This window comes from Lontra canadensis, unplaced genomic scaffold (assembly GCF_010015895.1).
Source record: "Lontra canadensis isolate GAN:19392208 unplaced genomic scaffold, GSC_riverotter_1.0 scaffold35, whole genome shotgun sequence".
Lineage (NCBI taxonomy): Eukaryota > Metazoa > Chordata > Mammalia > Carnivora > Mustelidae > Lontra > Lontra canadensis.
Window position 1 is genome coordinate 2,691,416 of NW_022631029.1, and position 26,672 is coordinate 2,718,087.

The 26,672-nt window shown below is 52.2% G+C and overlaps 1 protein-coding gene across 5 annotated transcripts in view; it reads right to left on the minus strand.

Moving 5' to 3' along the window:
* The window catches only part of UNC13A (unc-13 homolog A), a 59,771-nt gene that overhangs the window by 26,911 nt on the left and 6,188 nt on the right, over positions 1-26,672 (minus strand). For 4 of the 5 annotated variants that reach the window (XM_032867621.1, XM_032867624.1, XM_032867620.1 and 1 more), the window contains exons 2-19: positions 23,505-23,534; positions 22,776-22,875; positions 20,762-20,879; positions 19,393-19,516; positions 18,705-18,778; positions 17,749-17,803; positions 15,827-15,862; positions 12,742-12,949; positions 8,924-9,466; positions 8,556-8,664; positions 6,896-6,942; positions 3,742-3,820; positions 3,572-3,577; positions 3,047-3,118; positions 2,571-2,790; positions 1,789-2,016; positions 722-863; positions 426-595 (exon numbers count right to left, since the gene is read on the minus strand). In XM_032867621.1, coding sequence (XP_032723512.1) covers positions 426-595; positions 722-863; positions 1,789-2,016; positions 2,571-2,790; positions 3,047-3,118; positions 3,572-3,577; positions 3,742-3,820; positions 6,896-6,942; positions 8,556-8,664; positions 8,924-9,466; positions 12,742-12,949; positions 15,827-15,862; positions 17,749-17,803; positions 18,705-18,778; positions 19,393-19,516; positions 20,762-20,879; positions 22,776-22,875; positions 23,505-23,534 — 2,361 coding nt within the window. The remainder of the gene's footprint in view (positions 1-425; positions 596-721; positions 864-1,788; positions 2,017-2,570; positions 2,791-3,046; positions 3,119-3,571; positions 3,578-3,741; positions 3,821-6,895; positions 6,943-8,555; positions 8,665-8,923; positions 9,467-12,741; positions 12,950-15,826; positions 15,863-17,748; positions 17,804-18,704; positions 18,779-19,392; positions 19,517-20,761; positions 20,880-22,775; positions 22,876-23,504; positions 23,535-26,672) is intronic. The other variant, XM_032867622.1, reaches the window with a different exon arrangement.

Consider the following 26,672-nt stretch of genomic DNA (forward strand, 5'->3'; position numbering starts at 1 on the left):
TTCCCATTAGCCTAGAACTTGCTAGGTCATATCTCTTCCTTCAACTAGAACTCCAGACCTTGCTTCCAGTTAAATTCCCAAGTCTGCATCTTCCTCTTTAACCAGGAGCCCTAGGCCCTGTTACTCCCCAAGACTGGGCTCCCAGGCCCCGCTTCCCCCATCAGATCAAGAGCTCCAGAATCTATTCATCTTAGACAGGGTTCCTGGGTCTGTGCCTTTCTGCTCAAACTAGGATCCCCAAGTCTTGCTTCCTGCCCCATCAGATTGGGCCTTACAGCCCCCGCCTCCCCCATCAGATACAACTTTACGTCGCCTGCCTTTCCCATCAGATTGGGCTCCTAGACCAATTCCTCCTGACACTCATTCCCCAATTTGGCTCCCTGGGATGCCCTCCCTGTCCCTTGCAGAACACCACCCATGCTCACCCAGGTTGTACCAGACGTCCATCTCGCCGCTGAGTGTCCGCACCTCGATGATCGTCTGTCCCAGGAAGTCATCAGATTCCCTCTTAAACCGCTGCTTCACACGGGATTTGATGTCATCATCCTCATCCCAGACACGCACTTTGATTCGGTCTGAGGAATTGTGACATTCACTGCAGGGCGGGGGGGGGGGCGGAGGCTGGAGTCAGGTGGCAGCCACAGGCTGGTCTTGGAGCCCCTTCAGCTGCCCCAGCAGAAAGCTCCCCCTGGGGGGCCCAGGGGTTCAGCCAGGCACTTACAAGTGGAAATTTTCCTCCCACACAGGGTTCAGGTTCCCATAGATGGTTTTTGTCCGTTTCTTGGTCTTCCCAACCTGGACAGTGACATAGGGGTCACTGGATCCCGTCTTGTCCTTTGCCTGCAAGCCCTGGGCACAGACCACTATAAAGACAAAGACAAAGACAAATAATGGCTCAAGGAGTGCGGTGGCTGAGAAGAGTTACTGCCACGCGCTCCAGGTTGCTCGCTGGAGACACCTGTGACATGGTCTGAGGGCTTTGTGCTGACCACAGGAGCCCCTGGGGACACCCACAAGACATGAAGGGCTTGCTAGAGAGTTAACACCCAGGGAGCCCTCAGCTGATTCAGAATGGGAAGGTGCCCCAGGGCCACCCCTGGGTAGGGACATTCTATACATCGTTGTGAAATCTCCAGCAGGACTGAGCTTATGATTGCTCAGGGAGTCACCTGCAGGGCTCCTTCCCTACCCGCTCCCAGACTCATGTCTCCACCTGCACTGGGGCTTCCTGGGGCCACCTCCTGGATACCCATTGCCTTGAAATCCTCATCCTGGGGTCTGCTTTCAGGGAAACTTGAATGAGTTTGGGCATGGATAAACACACTAAGGCCCCCACCCCTGGGTAGGACCACTCTGCTGTGTGAGCTCAATACTGTACCCCAGTGGTCCCAGGGGGTGTGGGTGGGGCACATGGGTCTGAGCCCCAGTTGTCCACAGCATTGCAGGATCAATGGCACCCTGTGTAGGGCTCCTTCCCTCCCAGTCTCACTTCCCAACTCCCACTTCTCTACTCTCAACTGGGTAGCATCACCCCACAAATAAACAATGTGCCCTCAACTCCTCTTCTTGGAGTCTGATTCTGGGGGCGGGAGGCACCAACCAAGACAGAGTGTCATGCACTCACATTTGGAGGCATACATGCCACTCGGGGAGCACCAATACACACATGGACATGGAAAAAACACGGACACACTCAAGTACACACAGCAAAAGGAAGAGCCATAGAAGGAAACACAGGGGGCTGAGAAGAAGGGGCCCTGTGGCCACCCCCAACCCCTGCAGCCTCACCAGTGATGCTGATCTTGGCCGACCACTTGGATGTGCCGTCCAGCACGCTCTGCTTGACCGCCTTCATCTGCTGCGTATGCGCGGTCTTGGTCACGGCAAAGATCTCCTGGATGAGCTCGAAGATCTCGGGTTTGTTGCGCTCCCGGATCTTCATGCGGTCCTTGAGCACCATGATGATGTTCTGCGTCCGGTCCTCTGCCCCGTGCTTGGAGCTCTTCTCCGCGGCCCCTGTGGACGCAGACAGCAGTCACTGTCCAGAGCGCGCTCCCTCACCGCAGGGAGAAACCCAACTCCCATTCCAGAGCTTCCTCGGCTGTGGCCAAGGGTACTTGAAGCCGTGGGGGCTCAGGTGACTCACCCCCCCAAAGCTAGAGCTGCTAAAAACTTTCTACCTGCTCTCTGAATCCTCCTACCCATTCACCCATCAGTCCCCAACAGTCTATGTGAGTCTCCTCCCGCTCTGAATCCCCATCTTCTGCCAAGACCTCACCCGTTCTGACTCCTCCCCCCACGCTGAGCCCCCTCCTTCCCGAGCTAACCCTAGTCCTAACCTATTTTTCTCGAGGGGAACCGCTGACCCTCAGTAAGCCCATCCCTTGCACAGTTCAGCTAGTCCCTGAGTCCCGCGCCACCCCTTCTAGACCCTCTCACATCTCCTTTCCCCTCCTCTCGCCCCAACCCTCCGCCAAGGAGTCCCGCCTTGGTTCTTGCTCCGCCCAGCCCCCCACCTCCGCGGAGCCCCGCCCCTACCCGGAGCCCCGCCCCTCCAGCCCGGCGCTCACGCTGCAGGCAGTCTGCATTGAGCAGGTCCTGGCACTTCTCGTGGCACTTGACACCGCACTCGGTGCAGCGCATGCCCTGCCTTGCGATGCCCCACAGCAGCCCCTCGCACTCGTAGCAGTAGGTGGGCGTGGTGGCCGTCCACACCTCGAAGTTGTGCGGCGTCGTGCAGGAGATGGGATAGATTAAGGCTTGCAGGGTCTTCTTGTAAACGTGGTTTTTCTGAGGGGAAGGAGGGGGAAGGCATGGGGCGCTGTCCTGTCCCGCCCTCACCCCCTTGCTGAGTATAATACACCGTGGGACCACGGTTCCTGGGCACAGATCATGTCGGCAGGATGTTGCACAACCCAGTTCTGGAAACCAGATTATGGGGAGCTAGGAATGCCTGTCTCTGCCACACTCTCCCTTCCTCCTCCTCTTCCAGGAAGCCCCAGCCCAGCCCAGCCCTCAACCGGTGGAAGGGGAGGGCCCCACGCACCAACTCCTCGTTGTTCAAAGTGCTGGAGGCCAAGGCCGAGGTGATGCCTGCTTTTCTGGACTGGACCAGGGACTGGGGCAGGGAAATCACCCAGGGAGTCACAGGGGGTCGATTCACACCCATGGGGTTGTCACCACAAGCAGAATCCACAGCCACCAGCCACGGATTGAAGCCACAGCCACGAATAGGAAACAGGTCACAGCAGCAGGAGCAGAGCCAGCAAAGAATTGGAAAGTGACAGAGACTCTGGGTTAGAAGGGACCCTGGAAGGTGTACAGCCTCACACCCCGTACTCACCCCCCTCCCCACCAGACTCAGGAGCCGCACTTGGCATGATCTCCAGCCACTCCAGAAACCAAGGTCAGGAGTCACCTGCTCTCTCCCCCATCCATAAACTGCAGGACATGGCAGGGTCATTCCCCCCAGAACCCATGGGTTGGGGCCAGTTGAAAGATCCTAGTTGTTGGGGGGGGGTGGTTCCTGGAGAAGAGACAGAGACTAGAAGCTGAGGTCACCATCACTCACCATGGCCTGAAGTGTCCATGCAGCAGGCAGGGTAGAAATCAGATTACATTAGTCCCAGAGAACACCTTGCCAGCTCCCAGTCCCAGGTCTGCCATGGGCAGTTGTGCAGATTGAGCACTGCTTATGGCAGACCTGCTCTGTGGCGGGGAGGAGAGGGCACAGGCGCTCACCAGGTCGCTCACGAGTGGAATGGGCTTCCTCTTGCGGATGTCTGGCATGCTGTCAATGATGATGAGGCCACCTCCAGGGCTGCAAGACATACACAGGGATGTCAAGGTCCCAGGCTTCCCCACTTCCTCCAACAGGCATCACTTGAGGCCCGGACATCACTTGATCTCCCTGGGTATTAAAGGTTGAATTGTGTTTCCCAAAAAGAAACATTTAAGTCCTAGCCCCCTTGAACCTCAGAATGCACCCTTATTTAGAAATAGTGTCATTGGGGTGCCTGGGTGGCTCAGTGGGTCAAGCCTCTGCCTTCGGCTCAGGTCATGATCTCAGGGTCCTGGGATCTCTCTCTGATGAGTAGATAAATAAAATCTTTTTTTTTTAAAGATTTTATTTATTTGACAGAGAGAGAGAGAGAGATCACAAGTAGGCACAGAGACAGGCAGAGAGAGGGGGAAGCAGGCTCCCTGCTGAGCAGAGAGCCCGATGCGGGGCTCAATCCCAGGACCCTGAGATCATGACCTGAGCCAAAGGCAGAGGCTTGACCCACTGAGCCACCCAGGCACCCCGGTAAATAAAATCTTTTAAAAAAGAACAAAAGAAAGAAATATGGTCATCACAGATATAATTAGTTAAGATGAGGTCACACTAGATTAGGTGGGCCCCTTTATAAAAGAGAGACAGCAATGTGACAAGAGGCAGAGTTTAGAGTGACACAAACCAAGGAATCCTGAGGATTGCCAGCAAGTACCAGCAGCTAGCAAGGCAAGGACAGGATCTCCCCTACAGGTATCGGAGGGAGTAGGGGCCAGCCAGCAACTTGATTTTGGACTTCTGACCTCCGGAACTGTAGAAGAATCTATTTCTGTTGTTTTAAGCTACCCGTTTGTGGTAGTTTGTTATAGTGGCCCTGGGGAATGAAGATACTAGATGTCAGCTTCCTCATCTGGGAAATGGGGAGATGACGCTGTTGCCTACGTTTAATGAAAATTTGAATTAAGCAAAACTAAATAATATACTAAGATATTCATGAAACCTTTCCTTTTGTTCAAAATTGGAAATAGATATGTATATTTAAAATCTATTCTGGGGACGCCTAGATAGCTCAGTTGGCTAAGCATCTGCTTTTGACTCAGTCATGATCCCTGGACTCTGGAATCTAGCTTGCTCAGCCGGGAGCCTGCTTCTCGCTCTGCCTATCCCCTCCACTAGTGCACTCTCTCGCTCTCAAATAAATAAAATCTTAAAAAAAAATAAAATCTATTCTGGAATGGGGCACCTGGGTGGCTCAGTCAGTTAGGTGTCTGCCTTCAGCTCAGGTCATGATCCTAGAGTCCCAGAATCGAGCCCCATGTTGGGGTACCTGCTTGGCAGGGAGTCTGTTTGTCCCTCTTCCCTGCTCATGCTCTCTCTCTCTCTCTCTCTCTCTCTCGGATAAGTAAATAAAGTCTTGGGGCACCTGGGTGCCTCAGTCATTAAGTATCTGCCTTCGTGATCCCAGGATCCTGGGATCGAGTCCCACATCGGGCTCTCTGCTCAGCGGGGAGACTGCTTCCCTTCCTCTCTCTCTGCCTGCCTCTCTGCCTATTTGTAATCTCTGTCTGTCAAATAAATAAATAAAATCTTAAAAAAAAAAAAGCTGATGGGAAGAGAGGAACTGGAAATCTAGGCTATGGCCTCTTGGCAGTGTTGGCATGGCTGGTGGATCTGAACGAGTTCTGTGCCCTGTACGAATTCACTTTACTGAGAGCTGCTCTCATCTCAAAGAGGGTTCAGGTGTGGCTCCTCCCCAGAAGCTTCTCATTGTCCAATGAGAGAGATGCCTGGCAGCCAATGACTCCTGACAAGCCCTGGGATGCTATTCATACGCTCCAGCAGGCAGAGGTGTGCTGATTCCTGAACTACACCTGTGCCTGGCTGCTTCCCCGGCCTGGCCCTGCCCACCTCACAGATTTCTCTTAAGGGTACTTCCTGCATAAAGCACGCGTACATCCCCGTGTCAGTCCCTGCGTCCTGGGCTCCCCACCCAGGACACCTGCTCATCTGGGAGTGACAGCTTCTGTCTTCATGCCTCTGTGTGCAAGGGACGTGTAAGGGAAGGCAGTCACCTTCCTGCTGGTATTTTTAAAATATTAGTGGAATTTTAAAAATATCTTTTACATCTTCTAACCTCACCACTCAGACGCTGAAGGAAAAGAAAGCCCCGAAAATTAGAAACTCAAAAAATTAGATACGGCAACTTGCTCCATGTAAGACCAAATAATTATCATTAGAGAGCCAGCAGCCACAGAAATAATCTGAGATATTTAAAAACAGAATCAAGGTGCACCTGGGTGGCTCATTCGGTTAAGCATCTGCCTTCAGCTCAGGTCATGATCCCAGGATCCTGGGACTGAGCCCCATATTGGGCTCCCTGCTTGGCGGGGAGCTTGTTTCCTTCCTCTTCCCTCCACTTGTGCTCTCTCTCACTCGTTATGTCACTCTCAAATAAATAAAATCTTTAAAAATAAATAAATTAATTAATTAATAAATAAAATGAAAACAGAATCAAAGCAAAAAAAAATTCACTCCAGGATTATAGAAGTGTACTGCAGGAAATAGACTTTTCCTTTATCCTGCATTTATTTCTAGTCGGGGAGGGAGGGTGCGGGGGGAGGGGAGTGGTCTTGAATAAAGCAAGCAGCTGGGACAAGGCATGTACCTCTTTGGACTCAATTCCCCACCTGTAAAATAGGGCTAGCAGGCCTCCTGGGTTTGTTGTAAGGATTCCATGTGTTACTACCTTTGGTTTCTGTCTGGGGTTACATGATTTCACCCGATCTGTCACTCGCTATCTCCCCCATCTAAATGGAATCCCATGGGGGCACCTGGGTGGCTCAGTCAGTTAAGTGTCTGCCTCCGGCTCAAGTCATGATCCCAGGGTCCTGGGATTGAGTCCCACATAGGCCTCCTTGCTCAGGGAGCAGCCCACTTCTCCCTCTGCCGGCCGTTCCCACTGTTTGTGCGCTCTCTCTCTCTCTGACAAATAAACAAATAAAATCTTAAATATATAAATAAATGGAACCCCTTGCTTCCCTCACAGGGCTGAGGCTATGATGTAAAGCAGCCTCAAGCTCTAGGTTCAAAAATTCCTCCTACCCCTACAATTCTGTTACTCACCCGCCTTTGAACCATAGGGATTTAGACATCTCTCCCTCTCCTCGGGCCTGTGGGACAGACAGAAAGATACGGTCACTGTGAGAGAGCCTCTCCCCAGGGTAGGGTAGGCTCCCCACCTCTTTTGTGCTCATGCTCTATAGTCCTGGGATTCTCACAGGCTGGTTCAAATCCTTGTAAGGTTCTGTCCTTCACCCAGCCTCACCTGCTCATCTGATCTTGTACCCCAGGGCCTTTGCCTGAGCTGTGCTAGCTCGTTGTGTGCCCTCCCACCTATTGCACCCAACCAGCCTCTATTCGTCATTTGGATCTCAGGGCAGACCCGGGGTTGACACCCCCATCTCCGATGCAATTAAAGGGTGGCATGGTGGGCACAAATTGGAGAGGGTCCAGCCCTCTCTTCAGAAGTATTATTGATGTATTTTGCATATCACTTCTCCTTAAGTGTCTCTCCTCCAGGGAGTCTTCCTGATGGTCTTGGATTAGTTTTATGCTCCTATGAAACCTAGAGAGTCTGCCCATATTTATTTATTTACTTTTTGTTCTATGGCTGGTTCCATTATAAGAGTAGCTGCTGTTTTTTTTTTCATCTAATTTGCTGATTTAGTGAAAGTTATTCAATAGACATTACGCTGCATATTCTTTTCTACCCTTTACCTTTAGAACCATGTGAGTGGAGTACTTCGTTAAAAATAAAATAGAATTCCGTTTTAAAACATAAGAAATTTGATTTGAAGTTTCTGCGGCTCTGATGTGTGACAGTCTAGGACTTTGGGAATTTGTTTAGGATCACCTATTGCCAGCCTCACCCCAGTTTGGAAGGACCACTTGCATAAGGGCACTGCTCTGTCCCCAGCCTAGGGTGGCTTGAGCAATTGAAGAGGTAAATGAATGGCCTCAATCCTGCTGCCCATCTGAACAGCCATCCTGACCCTAATGCCAACCTATCTTTCACTTAATTTCTTCTCTGACCAGACCTCAGAACTTTCCCCAGCCCTGACACTGTTACCCAATGCTATCCCAGGCATGATTCCTTCCCCTAACACCAATTTTAACCCTGACCTCTGATCTCTGACTGCTGCCCTAACTCTGACCTCTAGCCCTATCCCCATCCCCAACCTCTACCCCTACCCATGAACTTGACCCCCGACATGGTTATACCCATGACCTAGCTCCAGGTTCGGGCTCACCTCTCCTTCTTACCCCCCTCAAAATTCCGGGCTGCCATGGGGGAGACTGGGCTGGGCCTTGGTGGGGCCAGCTGGTTGGGGAAGAGGACAGGCAGACACGGGTGAGAACAGAGAACGGCCCTTCCAGAGACAGATGAAGCCAAGGTGTAGCTAGGGCCAGAGAGGGGTCCTTTTGGACAGGGGCTGGGCGGGGAACCGCGGGGGAGGACAGAGAAGAGTGTGGGTGGGGCCAGGTTGGTGTGGGTGGAGCCATGAAAAAACCAGGATAGACGAAGGTGCAGAGAAGGTGGAGTGGGCGCTGGAGTGGGCGTGGCCAAGCTGTCCATGGGCGTGTCGTGGCTCGTGTGGGCGGGGCCTGGGAACTGGCCCCGGGTGGGAGGGGAACGGGAGTGGCGGGGAGGTACGCAGTCTGGTCCCCGCACGGGTGTGGGCCGGACATGGGCCTGACCAGGCGGGTGGCGGCTTTCACTCACCTCCTGCAGCTGTAGCCGCACTTTGTTGAAGGCTCGAAGCCAGTTTGCCTTGGCCCGGGACATGGAGTCCTGACCCTCCTGGCCTTCCTCATCCTCTCGTCGCCTGAAACTGAGTCAAGGGATGTCATGAGGCTCCAGGGCCGGCCCTCCCTTGACCCCCAGCCCTTGGAGTGACGTCAGGCCCTCCGTGGACTCTCTGGCCCTTCAGAGACACAACGACCTATCTGTACGCCCTCTGATGGCATCAGTGTCCCTTCTGCTTCCCCAGCCACGACCCTGTGACAAACTCCCCTCCATTCCCCAGGTCCGTGCTGACCCCATCACGGCACCACTGACCCCGTGACAGCCCCTTGGTCACTTCCCCTTACCTCTCCTCAGACTTGGGGGGTTCCGGCTCAGGTGCCCGCTCAGCTGTGGGCACCTCCTCCGGGGCGGCTGGCTCAGGGGCTGCCTTGGCCATGTCGTGGGCTTCAGCAGGTACAGCCGGAGCCTTCTCCTCCTTCTCCAACGCGGCCGGTGGGAGGCTGACACGCTTAAAGTCTTTGGGCTCAGCCACTGCCACCTCTTCCCGCTGGGTGTAGCTGCCAATGTCATCAGGCACTTCCTCCTCCTCCTCCAGCTCCTCCTCCTCCTCAGGTAGCTCCTCCTCCTCCTCCTCCAGGAAGTCCTCCAGGTCCTCATCCAGCTCCTCATCTAGTTCTTCGTCCAGCTCCTCCTCATCCTGGTCCCAGCGTGGGGAGTCCTTGTGGTAGCTGACCGAGCTGTGGCAGGAGTGGTAGGAGTCCCGGTCCCGCTCGTCCTCCATCTCGGAGCCCTGTAGACTCTGCTCGTCCGGGTCGAAGTCCTCGCTCAGCTGCGAGCTGCCCTGGCTCAGTTCCCCCGAAGAGGCATAGCGGCTACTGCCGGTGGGGCTGTGGGAACCAGCTGGGGCTCAGCGGCGGAGGCACAGAGCCACTGCCGGACCCAGCCCCAGTCACACAGTTTCCAACACCCAGTCATTCACTCAGTATTGGTTAAGTCCCTACCGGGCATCACGTTCTGCCCTACGGACCCGGGAAACACAGTCATGAACGGAAGAAACAAAAATCTCGCCTTTCCGGGCCATTTCCGGTCTGGAGACACAGGCAGGAAACTCGATGGATGCCATTAGTGATCACTGATGACCTACTGTGCGTCACTCCTGTCCATGCACCGTGGAGGCTGCAAATGCTCCTTTCATGTGACTAACCCCAGTTAGTGCCCTTATACCCAGCCTTTGGAGACTTAGTGCTCCTGAAACTTGAACATGGCCACGCCTAGCTCTTGATGACCCGGGGGTCCCACGCCTCTCTGCCTCCACTCCTTGCTTCAACCTCCATTCACAGCCAACCCTGCCGGGGGTCTCCCCAGCTCCGCCTTGAAAACTTGTGCAAAATGCATCCATTTCCTTGCACCCTGGGCTCCACCCTCATCCAGGCTCTGCTGCCTCTACCAGGTGCAGCCCCACCGTCCTATCCCCAACACTACTTGCTTCCCACGGAAGCTATAGAGGGACTCCTTCAAGTCATAAATGCGATCACATACCTCCCTGTTCCAAACCCTACTATAGCTTTTTAGAGCCCTTGGAATAAAGTCTGTGCCGTGTGGCACACCCAGACTACACCCAGTGTGGCCCAAACCCTCCAGCCTCCCCACCTCATCTCCCTACAAGCTCCCTTCTCTCCCTGTGCTCCAGCCATATTAGCTTTCTCACTGTTCCTCCAAAATCCTATACTCTTGCCCACCTCTGGGCAAAATCCTTTGGTGCCCAATGAAATGTTCCTTCTTTGAGTGAGTTTCCCCCACCCTCTGGCCAAGTTAGGTCTTTATATGCTCCTAATATGCCCCCCTGGATCGTGCTGGGCATGACTAGGAAGAAATCTCTATCTCTGCCTGGGGGCGGGCAGCATGACACATGGGCCACCCCTTATAATCATTCACTCAGTCACTCAACAAACATCATTCCTTGCCTTAAATACTTCCTCCACTCTCAGTGACTGCAACCCCTTTCCCCAGACAGCTCCAGGGATGCTGTAGCAACCAAAATGGAGGTTTCTCCCTCTAGCCAACATTTGCTGGTTTATGACTTTAGTTGATTGCTTTTTGGTGCCCATCCCTGTAGATGGCAGGAGACAGGTGGGGGATCAGCAGGTATTACTTGGGTGGAAAGGACTCCAAAGTCCCACTGCTGATGAATACCCCTGAAGTCCAGCCCAGCACATTCTGGGGCCCCTGGTAAGAGGGCAGCCTGGGACGGGGATCCCAACATGGCTCTGGAAGTGTCCACCTGCAAACTCAGGCACCACATACATTGTCCCAGACTTGGCTTTGGGGTCATCCTCCCATCCTGGCTCTGACATACTGAGTCCCAACACAATTCTTACCCCATTCAGATGCTTCCCCTGGCTCCCATGCCCCCGAGTTAGCCAGCCGAGGGCCTGCACCATCTGGCACCTTGCGCCTCCCCAATCCGTGGCCGAGCCATTCCCTCTGCCTTGGACTCATTTATCCTTCAAGGGCCATCTCCCAGACACCTTTCTCCAGGAATCCCTCCCTACCCTTCCCCACTCCTAGAGTATCCAGTCCAATCCCTCCTTACAGCCAAGCCCCAACCTGTGGAATGGAATGTCTGTGTCTGGCTCTGTATCCCTAGCCTTTCGGATCACCCAGCACTAGGCAGCATAGCCATAGCCGTAACCATAGCCATCACAGCATGCCCGGGGAGTGTGGCTTGAGTCACTCTCAGGGGAATGCAGGCCATTTCTGCTTCTGCATCCTCTCCTCCTTCTGAAAGCTCTCCCCTCACCCCTGTGTGGCCTGACCACAGCACGAGGGGAGGAGACTCCTCTTTCTCCAACGCCCCCCATCTGTTCCAGGAATGCTCACAGTAGACAGACTCCTCCAACCAAACCCTTCCTGGCATTTTCTCTGGGTCTGATGCTATGGTCACTCCCCAGCTCATTTTCTCCAAGAGAGGACTTTTCCTTCTTCTAAAAGAGTTAATAGTTTATTAATATTTGATATCTTTTACTCTCAGCTGTTTCCAACACGTTGAAACTTTGTTCCCATAATCCCACAAAGCTACCTCGAGTATGCAAATGAAGGCAAGTGTTTCATGAAGGAGATGTATTCTTCCGGGAACAAATATTTAGGGAAAACCAAAAATCACACCAGGCCACTGCTTGGTATCCAGTAGGTTCCCATAAACACTAGTCCTTATGACTTACCAGCTGTGTGACCTCAAACAAGTGACTTAACCTCTCTGTGCTTTGATTCCCTGTCTACCAAATGGGACCAATAGTATTCTCACCCAGAGAATAAAATGAGATGATGAAGGGAAGGTGCCGGTCCAGCGCCGGGTGCATGGTTAGCTCCAAATGCTATTATTTGTGCCTTGTATCTAACAGTCCCAGTGTAGCACTTACAGATACCACTCTAAGTGCTTTACAAATATTCAGTCTACTCAATATCATGTTTGCCATCGTTCTCTTTGGAAACCAGGGCTGGGGTCATCAGGATAGCGAGGAAGGACGGCAGGCACGAGGGTCAGCCTCTGAGGCTTGAGGACCAGCACCCTGTACAGGGCAGTGGCATGGCTTGTGAGGACCAGGGGACCCACCTAGGGGACAGATATGGGACAGCCTACTTTCAAGGTATAGCTCCTGTGTCACCGTGCCCATGGCCACCAGTCAGAAACACAGAGTGGGGCCATTAGGGAGGACCAGGCAGCACCATGGCAGGACCATGAACCAGCTGCTTACTGGGCTCCTTTCAATGTCACTATGCCTCACCACCCTCATGAATGCCCGTCTCTTCCCCTACCCACACTTCCCCTGACCAGTTAGAGAGTACACAGAAACCAGGGCCCTTAAAGGGAGCGCCAACGCACCCCCATATTTTGGGGGCACCTCTCAGGATCCTCCTGATTTATCCCTCTTCCTTCAGCCAAAGCAGATCCCCTTTTACCAAGCTTGGGAGATTTTCTTATAAGATCAAGGATAAATAAAGGACTCTATTACCTAAAAGAAAGTACAGATGCTGCTTTCCTAGACCCACTGACCTCCCCCTCCAGCTCGCCCAAGTCCCCTACTCCTCTCTCCACTCTGGGACTCACAGCCACATACACGCACATGCACAGACACGGATCCCTTTCTCCAGGGTCACACACCTGAGGGCCCGTGGCTCGGAGAACTCCTCATAACTGTGCATGGAGTCACTGTAGGATTCCCGGGAACCCAGGGGTGGTGGACGGACAGAATACTGGTGGACTGAAGCATTGGGCTGGGATGTAGTGTAATAAGGTGGTGGGATGCTGTTGCTTGTCTCGCTGCGATAGTCACTGTCACGGTCGTCCACTGCACTGTCAGGGTCATCATCTAGAAGAGAGAGGAGGGGAGGGAAGAGTAAGGAGGGGAGGGAGAGAAAGCACACCATGGAGGCCAACGCAATCTCTCAGACTTCTCAGACTAGGGAGTCTTCACTGGCTGCTAACCCAAAAAGAGGAATCTTTGCCAGAATGAATGAAGGATCTTGGGCCATGTTAATAGAAGCAGAGGCATTATGATAAGGGAGGCAAAAACCTTGCTTTGTCGGTCAGACTGGGTTCATAGTCGGGGGTCCAGAGTAGGTCCTACAATATGAGGAGGACAAGGACAAATTGGAGGGTGTCCTTCAGCTCAAATGTGAAAATGGACTTTGCTAAAGTCCAGGCTTTCTGAAAACAAGATGAGTTTTTCCATCAGGCAGTGAGTCACACAAACACTCCGGGGGACGTTTAGAGGGCGATCAGGAGGACAAGGTGGAGTATAAATTTCCTTTAACACTCAGAGATTTCATGATGTCCGAGGATGCAGATCCTAGATCTGAACTCACGTGTGTCGGAACAAAGAAGCGGCTCTGACAGATACTGTAGCCCTCAAAAAGGATTAGATTCTTAGGTAGGCAAGATCATCACACACTCAGAATCTATCGCTAAAATGCAACAGAGTGGAATTGCTGAACTTCAGGTGTTTTATAAGAATTGAAGGACGTTTTCATTCGGTTTGTTTTCCTTGATAAAAAGGGGACAGTATGGAAGGATGTTAGATTGTGGTGGGATGGGAGAGACTCAATATTTAGAAAGCAACATGAGGGTCACCTGGGTGGGCTCAGTCACTTAAGTGTCTCACCCTTGATTTTGGATCAGGTCATGAACTTGGGGTCATGAGATGGAGCCCAGTCTGGCTCCACGCTCAATGGGGAGTCTGCGTAAAATTCTTTCCTTCTGCCCCTCCTCATCCTCGCCTGCATGCGGGCACACCTGCGCATGCTCTCTCTCCTTCTCTCAATAAAATAAAATAAAATAAAATAGAAAGCAACACTCGAAAACAAATGGGCTGCAAAAATCAATCAATCAATCAATCAATCAATCAAAACCCTGACTGGGTGGCCTATGGCTCTTGTCTGTGGCATCAACTTACTGGTCACATTAGTTGCCAAAGGGGTGGTCTGCCCCTTTTTATCCTTGTAAGGTTTTTTTGCTTATTTCCCAGATGTTTGTATGTTTTTCTTGCCGTATTATTTTAACCTTCTAATTTTTTTCCAGCTAATCGTGTCCGTTTCTATATATTTGACAAACAGATCCATTTTTTAAAATGTGGTAAACTGTTGAAAAAATTAATTTCACCCTTCACATAGAAAGCTAGTTGGATTCATTCTCAAACCTATTTTGCCTTTTGAGAAACCTTAACTTCATTTTCAGCTAGCAAAGCCGGCCTCCCCAAGGTAATTCTGACTTCCTGGTTTCTCAGCTAACTTGGGCCACTGTGACCTACAGGCTTTTTATTCTGTCCCCATCATCTGTGGCCGCCATCCGATTGATGTGTTGTGCACCACCGGTGCTGCCATTTTAGGCAGAAGCAGATGTGAATTTCTACGGCTCAGATCTGCAGGTATCAGGGTGTAACTGTGAGGCCATGAAAGCGGGAAACCCAGACAGTCCCCCAAGGGAACTCCAGACAATTTGTCAGTGTCACCAAATTGCTCCTTTGACCAACTCGTTTTCTACCCAATTACCTGGGTAGATAGTCTTAAGCCAAATGGGCATTCTTTCTACCAAACTGTCCTTGACTGAGCCAAGGTGTTTCCAACCAAACTGCAAGGGGCTGTGGGCATGTTTGCCAAATTATTAATTTTTTTTCTGACAAACTATATTGTTTTGGGGCAAATTGCTTCCTACTGGATTCTTTCTGCTTTCACCCAGACTCTGCTTTTTACCAAATAGTTCTTGACCAAATTGCCCGATTCCCAATAAGCATTTCCAGCCACTCTGGTTTTAACGAAATGACCCAACTGTCGTAATTTTCAGCTTTTGCCAAGTCGGTTTCAGCCAAAAATGTGCTTGTTTTTGACTGCATTGTTTGTTTGTGGCAAACTGTTTGTTAACCAAGAATTTTTGTTTGCCAAATGCCTATTTGGGCCAAATTGGCTTTTGACAAGTTGTTTTGGATCAAAGTATCTGTAAGCAGTTTCCCTGGTCCTGAAGGAAGGGCATAGTGGAAGTTGTCCATTAGGATCTGAGCACCCAGTGGGCGGGGCAGAGGGAAGGAGGTAGCTTCACGCTCAGGCTAGAAGACTAGATTTCCCTGGAAGGGGCAGGACATGGGGAAAATGAGTTTATTGCTCAGGGAGTAAATGAACATCGAGTTGCGGGGTGGAGGGGGAGGTGAGGGTTACTTATTTCCTTCAACCGGGGGTTAGATTGGAGGAAGATGGTGGGGAACTCTGGAAGCTGAGGTCTCTGGAGTGATAAGTGCCTGGGGGCCCCTGCCCAGCTGCTTCTTCTGAGAACCTCTCACCCCATACCTACCGCTGCCAAGTGACATTGGGGCCCATTTCCAGGTGGAGGAGGAAGATGGGGAGACAAAAAGAGGAAGGAGTCACAGGAGAGGAGATGACATTATACATGGGGAACAGGGGGAAGGGGTCACAGTGCCCAGCTGGAGACAGGCAGATCTCTGGTCTAAGGGCCCACTCCTCCCAGCTGAGTCTGTCCACCCCAATAATGGTGCCCACTCCCCACCAAACAGAGCAGGACCCTCAAGACAGACGTTAACGTCAAGGGACAGGAGGGCACAGGAAGGGCCTTGTGAGTCCTCAGGCCCCAGTGTGTCCGTCATAGGCTCCCTGCGTCCTTGGTGGTGAGGCGGGGGCCTCAGGGTGGCCAAGGCACCCACCTCCCCATGGCCTCCCAGAACATCAAGCTGAGTACTTACTCTGCTGCTCACCCCAGCCAAAATAATTCCAGTTGCCTACAAAGAGAAGGGGCAGAGATAATAAAAGGGAGCAGGCAGAGGGGGGACATGGGGAGGGGGACCCCCCCATCCTCCTCATTTTCCCCATCTCCTCCTCCCACCCCAGGACCCCGATCCCCTCCTGCCCTGAGTATCTTCTCAGAATATCACTTTAACCACTGACATTTATGACACCTTTGATCATCACCTTGGGAGGAAGGTGGGATATCCCCATTTTTCACAGAAGCCATAAGTTCAGCCAGGAAGTAATAAAGGGGGCATTTTGGCCCAGGGTTTTCTGACTCTGAACTCTGGAGTAAGCACTCCCCACTCTTTCCCTCCCCCTTCTGGAATACAAGGAAAGAAACACTGAACTGGAAACCTAAACTTTGAAACACCACTGATGGGTGGGTTTTAATCATCCTGCTCATTTTACAGGTGAAGAAACAGGGCTCAGAGAGGTAGAGTGAGCAGCCTAAAGTCACACAGCCTCTGAGGACCAGGGAGAGAACCACATCTTCCCTCATCCCCTCATCCTCAGCACATGGCATATTGGAAAAGTGCCTTGGACCGGAATCCTATCTCTTCTGACACTTGGCTGCCTCCTCCAAGAAATGGCGGTGACGAAACATTTTCAAGAGAACTTGGAGGTAAGTGCTGGCAGTAGGTCTCCATTCCCAAATTGAACCCAATCCTCAGGTCAGTCCACCTGCCCACGTGTTTGTTCTTCGTCATCTGCTCCTGCCTCCACTTGTCTGACACTGTCCCCCCCCAGTCCTTCAGTGACCCCATTCACCAGTGTGGGGGTTAGTAGTTTCTTAGGGCAGCGATGACCCCTCCCCAAGTAGGGAAGTCAGAGGACTTTCTCAATAGCACCCCCAAATTAGTGTGGAAATGGGGCTCCCAACTGCAGTCCCCCAGCCCTTCTACCCACCGGGCTCCATCATTACCATCCTGGGCATATGGGGTTCGACAATGGATATAGGGGAGACTGTGAGAAGGGGTGAAAGGGGGAGGGGGAAGCAGATGGAAAAGGAGAAAGAGGTCGAAAGGTGGGGTCAAATTGTCAGGTGGGGCTCTGCCCTGAGACTATATGATTTGTCACTTCCTCCCCACTCCAGGGGACTCAGAGGGCGCTTTTAGGGTACAGACATCTCCTTGGCCCATGCAGAACTGGCCTGGGTGTTTCTGAGTATCCACAGGGCCAAGGAGGATAAACACTCCCGAGAAATTCAGCCTTAGTGGAGAGGCGGTAGTCAGAGGAACGTAACCAACATTGTCCATAGACGCAGAGCAGTGGAAAGAAAAGCAAAGCTGGAGCCCCTCAGACCTTGAGTTCAAATCCTAGCTCTGTCTCCTGCTGGGTGTGTGACCTTGGGCAAGTCACTTCTCCTCTTGGGCCTCAGTTTCTCTATCTAAGAAAATGGGCAGAGGAAACAGCCTTCATCCATTGTATGTGTGCCTGTTGTATCTGTGTTAACAAGATTGTTTACACCACCAGACTGTGGGCTGCTTTGGGGGGATGTGGTCTGTGGGGGCCCCAGGAAAGTTTGTCAAATGAGCTATAGGTCCTCATTCAGGATCTGATGAATGGAATTAAAGGGTCTGCAAAGTGTTTTCCAAATCTCTAGTAGGACTCTCTTGTGCCTTTCCAACAGCCCTCAGAGTGAGGGCACTGTCAAATGCCCTCTTTCAAAGAGAGGGACTCTGCAGATCAGAAAGGGACACCGGCATGCCTGTGACCGCACAGCAAGGCAAGACTCACATCCAAGCCCCGGATCTTTTCTTTCCACTGAACCACGAGCAAATACTGTGTGTTCTTAGGATCTAAGAACAGGACAGCCATGGGTAGGGGAAGGAAGAGGTTTCATTTGATGTCCAGGGAGGAATTGAGAGGTACTTACAACACTGGTTGCTGGGGACAGGGAGAGGCTTGTCTTGTTCATCTTGGAATGAATACTGAGAAGGAGGGAAGGAGAGAGAGTTCCTCTCAGGAGGGACCAGAAGCCAGATGACCAAGGTGGTCCTCTGCTCTGTTCCATCCTGACTACCCCTGCCTCCCAAATCACTCTGTCTGCAGGAGAAGGATACAGATGTCCACAAAAAAAGACAGACGCGTGTTCACGCGCGTGCGCGCGCGCGCGCACACACACACACACACACACACACACACACTGACACAGAAACAGAGAGAAACAGGAACAGAAAAAGAAAGAAACACAGATAAGGGAAAGAAACAAATATAAGTGGAAGAAAGAGAGAGCAGTGGGGGGAACTGAGGCAAGGAGCAGAAGAAAGATCAGGAGGGATGAGGTTGGACAAAATCTATTATAATGTGAGGGTTGCCTTTTGGCATTCCACCTCTCACTAAAGAGAGCTTTGGTCTCACCTGCTTTTTCTTCTCAGCCTTCGCCTTCAAAGGCTCCCTTCTGACCCCCGCTGGGTCTTTGCACTATGATGATACAAAGCCAAGAAGAAGGGGGTTGCCATGGAAGAACAGGGGCATAGAGACCAAACTGGTGGGGGAGAACTTTGAAAAGTCCAAAAGTATGAACCAAGCAGTTGAGGGGTGTGGGGCAGAGAATGGAGGTGAGGGCTGCTGCGGGGCCCCGTGTCTCCTTGGGGGTATCTGGCAAGGGCAGGACTCCAGCGGATTGAAAGCGTTTCATCATTGGTGGACTGTGTGTTCTTTGATGTCCTCTGTGCTTTGAGAAGGCACCAAATGAGGCTCTGATTTTGTCCAGTTAGAGACACAGAGGCAGATAAGTGGAGAGCAAAACAGAGACAGAAAGCAGAGGACGTGGGGAGACAGAGGGAGGGACAGGCACAAGAAGAACAGAGTCCCCCCTCCAATGCTCACCTCATCCTGGTCCCGCATGGCATTCAGCTGCTCCAGCTTCTTGGCCCAGTAGCGCGCCTCCTCCTCTGGGATGTCTGGAAGCAGAGCCCTGGCTGTGAGTCTGGAACCCCTCTCTGCCCCTCCGCCTCCAGCCAGGGCAGCCTGCTGGTCTGTGGGCTGGTCTCACGGGGGGTGGAGGAAGAGGAAGGGAAGACAATGTGGTGTCCCATTCCCCCGCCCCAGAGCTGCCTTGGGAATGAATGGAAGATGAGAGAGGAGATGCCTCCTAGCATTTGAAGGGTGGGGAAGCCATGGGTTCTTGGAAAAATGCTGTGGAGAGAACTCAGCTGCTTCCAAGAGAAGAAGAGAGGCCTCTCTGTGTCTCTGCTGTTTTTCCTCTACATGTCTCTTTGTCTCTGTTTGTTTCTCCTCCTATCTCCAGCTCACCCTGCGGTCTAAGACTTCACCAAGGACCAGCCCCGGTCAGTTCAGACCCAAGTCCTATGGATCAAGGAGCATTTGCTGGGGGTGCTGTGGTGTGCTCTGCACATGGCAGGTGCCTGCCCTTCTGACTCGCTGCAACTGGGACACTCTGTCTTCCAGGGACAGGAAACTTCATCCTCAGAAGGAAGGGCAGTCTGAACCCACCCAGCCCTGGCCATTCCCCTGGGTCTGGTGAGGGTCCTTTGTCCCACCACCCCACACTCACCTAAAGGCAGCTCAAAGCGGGTGTCAAGGAGGATGCGGTGGAACGTGGGGTCCTTGGTGCCACAGATCTCACTGTCCGCCATGATGACCTGAGAGTCCAGTGTCAGCCACTCTCCGGGGCCCTCCTGGGGATTGGGGCGGGGTGACAGTGTCCAAAGTGATGCAGGGTGGAGCAGGGATCTGCTACATGCTGACCAGCAGTCCCCCGACACTCACAGAAGATGCCCTTCCCCTCATCTCACCCTCACCCCAAGAGCAAGGGTCATGCCCACACGTTACAGACAAGGAAACAGAGAGAAGGTTCTGGTCCAAGGCAACATGGTGGGTCCAAGAAACCCAGAGGCAGGGACCCAGAGAGAAGGCCCTGTGGGGCCAGGCAGGGGTGGTCCCAAGTTTGCACAGCTATGCCTCATCTGTCATGGGCAGATGAGAGAACTCCCCACCGAAAGTGAACAAACCAGTGCTGCGGTCACAGGAGACAGAGCATGACACGCTAACCTCCAGCCTGGAGAGGTCAGGACAGAGCCAGGGGTGGGGTGGGGTGGGGCTGGGGTATTCAGAGGGAAGTTAGGGAAGTTTCCTGGAGGAGAGGCCATGGGGGCTGAGCTTAGAGGGTGATGGAAGGGATACTTGAAGCCCAGGGAACAGCACATGTGAAGGTTCAGACACCATCTTTGGGGCCTACAAGGGGTGGAAGTTGGAGGGGGGCAGGGGAGATGAGGCTGGCAATGTAAGTGAGTGCCATCAGGAAGGCATCCCAAAGGAGATGAGCAGGGATGGCAAGGAACGGTCCTAGGGTGGTTAAGATCCCGGTGGGCTCAGCATGAAGGGTCTGAATGAAGGGGTGAGATATAAGGCCAGGAGGCGAGGGAGGAGGCCGCGGTTATTATCTAGTACCTTCAGGACTGGTGTAGCCTTCTCCCAGCACAAAGTGCTAATTACCCATAATAACCCTTTTCCTTTCTTCCATAGAAATACATTTGCAGCAGGGCCCAGGGCTGTGCAGCTTAAGACTACATTTCCCAGGCAGCTAAGTGTCCACGTGACTAAGTTCTAGCCAATAGGATGTGAGTGAAGTGCTGTGAGCAGTTTCCAGGTTAGGCCCTTAACTGAGAGGGTGAGCCCCCTCCCTTGCCACGTTTTCTTCCCTTGATGGCAATGCAGATGTAATGGGGATCCTCCAGCAGCCATCCTGGGCTGCACAGGGAGAAAGGCAGAGCAACAAGATGGAAGGAGTTCAGACCCTGGTGACTTTGGAACCACCATCACAAACGTTGTTGGGGGAGAGAGATACACGTTCATCTTGTGAAGGCCACTGGCCTCTGGGCCCCTCCAAGGCACTCCTCCCCAGCCCTCGGCCCTCCACTCACTTCGTTGGACTGGCGGATGGTCCGCAGGGGAATCCACACGGTGCCCACCATGGTGTCCCAGATGAGACCCTTGTTCCACACCTCCACTGTCAGCCCCAAATCCAGGCGGTTAATCTCGCTGTGGAGAGAGGGGAGGGGCATGATGGGGTAAGAATGAGGGAGTAAAGTCTTAGAAAGTTCAGTTCACCTGCCTTAGGACACACAACCAACTGAAATTCAAACCCAGGCCTGGGTGAGTCCTACCAGGAAGGTAACACAGTGGTTCTTGTTTTACAGAAGGGAAACTGAGGCCAAAGGGTTAAGTTACATGCTCAGGGTATCATAGCAGAACCAGGATTACAAGTTGGGAAGGAAGGAGTGGGGAAATACATCACACATCTCTTGTATTGCCAACTCCCTTGGCCCTTCCTTGAGCCCTCAGACCCCGAGAGTACTTGCTAAGTGAGGAAGAGGCTCAGAGACCCTCTGTGGCTCCCTATTACCCCACGATGAGGGTATTCAGGATGTCTCCATCCTTCCCAGGGTCATCTCTATTCAATCATATGGGGACACGCATGAGAACATGAATAATACCATCTCTAGGCACTTTCCTTGCAGGACTCACCCTGAAATATGCAGATTTGGGGGAAATCCTTGGTGAATGTCCAGCTCACTGAATTTACCAATTTACCAAAGATTTATCTTAATGAATGTTCTCCTGGCATATAGCTGTGACCTGGTCATTCAGTAATAGGCTTTCAGGGAGTTGGGGACTACCCTGTCTCTTCCCTTCACATCTTCCCTAGAATTGTAGGGCCAGCTCCTCCCCTCTTTCCCCAAACTCCTCTGTTTCAAGATCCTGACTCTGAGTTCTCTCATGGCCTCCATCACTGCTAGTCTGCAGCCAAGCACTGCTCAGGAATTTGAGGGCTGTGTGTGTTCAAATCTCAGCTCTGCGAAGTGTAGGCTGTGTGACACTGAGCAAGTGGTTTGGCCTTTCTGGTCCTCTGTTTCTTCTTCTGTAAAATGAGGAGTAGATTAGCACTCTCCCTCTCAGGGCTGTGGGGAAAACGGATTTAAACAAAGTCTTAGAAGAGGGCATAAAACATGTTGTTGGTCATCATCAGAGAAGATGGGAAGTAATATGAGGCCCTGAGTGGCTCCAGGTTGAGGGGAGGGTCCAGGTCTTGAATTCTTTCAGTTGTTAGGCAAATACTTATTGAGCCACCTGCTGTGTGCCAGGCCTTGTCCTTGGCATGGGGGTGGGACTCACAGTGGAGACAGAGACCAACTGGGACCCACCCTCCTAGAGCTCACAGTCCGGAACCAGGAACCAGAAATGTGTCGAGAAATCACACAAATGACTAAAGTGATATTTGGTGGCTAGGCCTAAAATTACTCTCCAATGGCAGCTTGGGGATGGTGGTCAAGGAGGGCTTGCCTAAGGAGGTGACTCAGTGGAGATTCGAAGGACAGAGAAGGACCCTGCTGGAGGGAGCGGGGAGGAGAGAAGAGCAAGCGAAAAGGTCCTGGATGGGAAAAAGCTGGACATGTTGGGGGAATGGTCCAGAGGTGGAGGTGGCTGGGGCAGGTGAGCCAGGAGTGATGGAGGGAGATACTGGCAGGTCACAGGGGCCAGGCCTGGAAAGAGGGTGTTGTGGAGAGGAGTGTGGGTTTTGTTCTGAGGTTCACAAGCCATGAGCCACGGGCAAGTTTAGAGAGTGACAGGATGTGATTTGCAGTTTTAAAAATATCCCCCTGGCTGCCTGGAGGAGAACAGATTGCTGGGAGGCAGGAGGCGGGCAGCAGCAGGAGGCCAGGGGCGGAGGCTGGCGGGCAGCAGGGACTTGGCTGGAGGCCATGGAGATAAAGGGAAGCAACTGGATTTAGGAAGGGCTTTGGAGGCAATGCTAATGGCCGGACATGGGGCCGAGGGAGGAGGGAGTGGAGGCCCAGACGACATGCAAGCGTCCGGCTCTGCTCTGTGGGACCAGCGAGGTGCCAGGCCATGCTAGCCCAGTCACTGCAGACTCACAACATGAAATCCTGCTCCCAGCTGGGTTGGCTGCCCCGCACAGCGATGGTCGTGCTCTTGACATTCTGCACCTTCAGGGTCACGTACGTGTTGAATTTCTCTGTGGTGGCGAGAGTGGAGGTCAACATAAGGGTTCGGGGACCCCCTGTGCCCATTCTCAAGCTCTAGATGACCCTGCTGTGATCCCCCAGGGTCTCCGTGTATTTGGGGCCTCAGCCCAATAACGAGATCAAATAAACTGAGCTGTTTCTGTGCTTAAACCCCAGAGTCCCTCCCCGCCAGTCCCGCAGAGCCCAAGGGCAGGGTCTTGGTAAAAGGAGATGTGGGATTTTGGGATGCCTAATCTTGCAGCTTAGAAATTACTGGGTACAATAGCTTTGGGTTTTTAGCTGGGAAGACTGAGGCCCCAGATAGTGGAACAAAATTGGCAGTAGGAAACTCTCTTCACTTCTCTGAGCCTCACTTTTCCCACCTGTAGACAGATCTAAGTATCCCTACCCTGTCCCTTAGGGTCCTGGGAAGGGCCCCTGATTCAAGGTGAACACCACCTCCATTGGATTCTCCAGGAGATGGCTGGGGAGACTTTGGGATTGCAGGCCAAGTCTGACACTCTGTGACGCTCAGCAGACATGCAGCCCAAGTGCCCTATCACTGGCTCAGACCCCCTCCGCTATCTCTCCAAGACTCAGACAGACAACACAGGACAGGACAGGAATAGAGGCCACTTACCTTGAGCACCATCAAACTTGGCTTTTTTGACTGTGGAGAGAGACAAAGAAAGGGAAGGGAGATGGGTAGAGAGTAGGGAGAAGGGAGAGACAGAGACACAGAGAGACACACCAAAATAGAAATGTAACAAGAGAGACAGAGAGGAGAGAGACACAAAAAGAGTGAGCCAAAGAGGAAGGGCAAAGATAGAGAGCAAAAGAGACAGATCAAGAGACCAAATAGAAAACAGAAACAAAAGCAAGAACAAGCGATGAGATCAGAGACAGAGACAAAGAGACAAGGAGACAAAGAGAAACAGGAAGGAGAGGAGGGAGGCAGGGATGAGAGGGAGAGAAAGAAGCCATCAGACAGATGAGTACAAGCAGACCTAGGGGTTGAAGGAAATTTGGATCCTGGGCATAATTTCTGTCCCTCATCCCTCCCCATCAAACTCATGCAAAGCTCCCCCACCTCCAGCTGTGCCTTTACCCACAATTGAACAGGATTCAAAAGAAGGAGCTGAGCAGGGGATAGGAGGAGCCTCCCACAGGAAGTCCTCCAGGATTGCAGCAGAGAGAGAACAGTGGGGGAAGGAGAGAGGGACAGAGAGAGGAGAAAGACAATCTCCAATGACTCCCTCCATCTGTCAGGCTAGTGAGACTTCTACCCCAATTATCCAGCTCAGTCTGTCCTACCAAATGCTCCAGGGGTTTGAGGTCTAATATTCAAAGGGGACTGGGCAAGATGGAGCAGAACAGTCCAGAGAGTTGGCTCCAGAGTGCCCACATAGCTTGTCCAGCCCAACTTGTTTATGAAAGGTGAAACCCAAATATACATCAGGGTCCCATGTGGTCCAGTCTCTTTATGTTTCGCATCAACTCACAGTGACTTGAAGCAATTCCACTCTCTACTGGCTTTTCTCACAGGATATTAAACTTACTTTCAACATCTCTCGTACCCTGCAGTTGCCCCCACCATCCTTCTCTACCATTCACTCTGTCTCCACCCAAAACCAGCTCCCAAACTGAGCTCTTTCCCCTGCTTTCTACAGTTCTGCCTTTCTCCTTTTCAATGAACATTTTTGTTTGTGTAGGCAGTACAGGCACATTTTACAAAATCCATGGCATACAATGAGAATAAGGCTCTTTTCTACCCCAGTCCTCACGATCCCATCTGGTGCAATCCATGTTACTAGTTTCTTGTAGTGCTAGAGATAGACGGTTTCTGATTCGGCGATTGTGTGCATGTGTACATTATTTTATTTTCTACCCAAATGGCAGCTTTCTACACCCTCTATAGAAACTTTCTGTTTCTCAGTGCATCTTGAAGAGTATGTGCAGTAAGTTGAAGGATAAATTCCTAGAAACAAACTTGTGTTTCTATCTTTTCTTTTCTTTTGAGAATCAAGTTCAGCCCTTTTCTGGGAAAATGCCATGGCCTCCCATCTTGGGTTCATATCTCTGTCCTCATCACTTGAGTTTCTGTCTCGCAAAAGCACCCGAATGAAACCAGAGAAGAGAGAATTCCCATCAAGGGTGAGGGACGTGGAGTAGTTCTAAACACTTGCCATAAATACTGTTTGTTCCTGTTGTAGACAGACGGTGTACATGTCTGGGGGGCGGGGGGGGGGGGGGGGGAATTGTAGCTCAGAAGTACTAAGTGAGCTCCCTAGAGTTCAGAGCAAGAGAGAGAATGGTTATCTTCCTATGCCAATGCCAACCCTCCAAGAAAACCGAAACTTTAAATGCAAATGGGTTGTGCATTGTACTTATCACACCTGGGTTTGGGTTTGGGAGGTTAGAGTACAGACAAAGCCCTTGGCTGGGCATTGGGAGCAATGAGCACCATTTCAGCACAGAGTCAGGTGGATCCAGGTTCAGCTTACAGTGCTGTGTGAACCTGGGCAAGTGAATCCCCCTCTCTGGACCTCCATCTCTCTCTCCGTCTCTCTTTCTGTTTTTCTAGATCTGGCCTTCTCTCTGTTTTTTTGTCTTTGTGTCTCTGTCTCCCTTTCTCCCACACCCCTAAATTAGTCACCGTGTGCTATCTTTCTCACCTCCTCATTCAAGGCACATAACTTCACATGTAAAGGCCCCTCTCCTGAAGACATGCTCAGCTTCTGTCCCACTGGCCCCCTCTCATACCCTCAGCCTCACTCAGCCCATAGGGAGCTCAACTTCCTGCCTCTCACCCCTGGGACTGAGTGAAGCTCCGGGACACTTAGGAATATGCCTAGCAGGAGCTACAGACCTCCTTCCTAGGGGAGCTCCTGCTTGCACACCTGGCGACTGTGAAGCTGGGAGTGGGGATGATGCAGAGGCAGGGGCAGGGCAGGGAAGAAGAATGGTGAAAGAAACACAAGCAGGCTGAGAAAGGCACGCACACATGGAGGGATCAACATGGGGAAAGAAAGAGAAGCAGAGAGGAGGGGTTAGACAACAAGTCATGAGAGTCAGAGACAGAGACTCAGAGACACAGAAAAAGAGAGACACAGACGTCCACCAGGGAGGGCCAGCAAAAAGAAGAGGCAGAGTTGGAAGGGAAGGGTTGGAGGGAGAGATGAGGGGCTGATTGTTGTCTAGCCAGGCCTGGCCTGGGCCCTGGCCTGCAGCTCCTGCTCTGTATCCTTTTTTACAGACCAGGGGCAGGGCTCAGAGAGGAGGCTAATCATCTAAGGTCTGTCCTCCATCTTCTCTTCCTGGTGGGGAATGGAATGTCTCTGTTTCCCTCCTCTTGGTTCTGTTTGTCTTCCTTCCCTTCTCCATCTGTCTCTGTCTCTTTCATCCCCCACTCCCTCAGATTACCCACTTTCCTCCTCCTTAAGCCTCAGTGGGCCAGAGGGTAGTGAGCTCAGATGGGGCCCACTGGCAGTGGAGTGATATTGGGGGGTGCTCTACCTGAGGCCAGGCCCCGGCTCCCAGTCTCCTTCAGTGAGTCCAGAATGAAGACCTCAATATGTGTTCATCACTGGGAACTCAGAGGGAGGAGGGGGAAACTCAGAAAGAAATTAGGAATCAAGAAAGGGGCTCAGAGTGGAGAGGAGCACTCAGAGGGGAAATGGGGTATGGGGCAGGGGGCGGAGGAGAGAGGACTAAGGAAGAAAGCTCCAGAGCTGGAGGAAGGTCTTGGTGGGGGAGGGGACTCAGGAAGGCAGAGGAGCAGATGTCATCAGAGGTGGGGCTCAGAGGA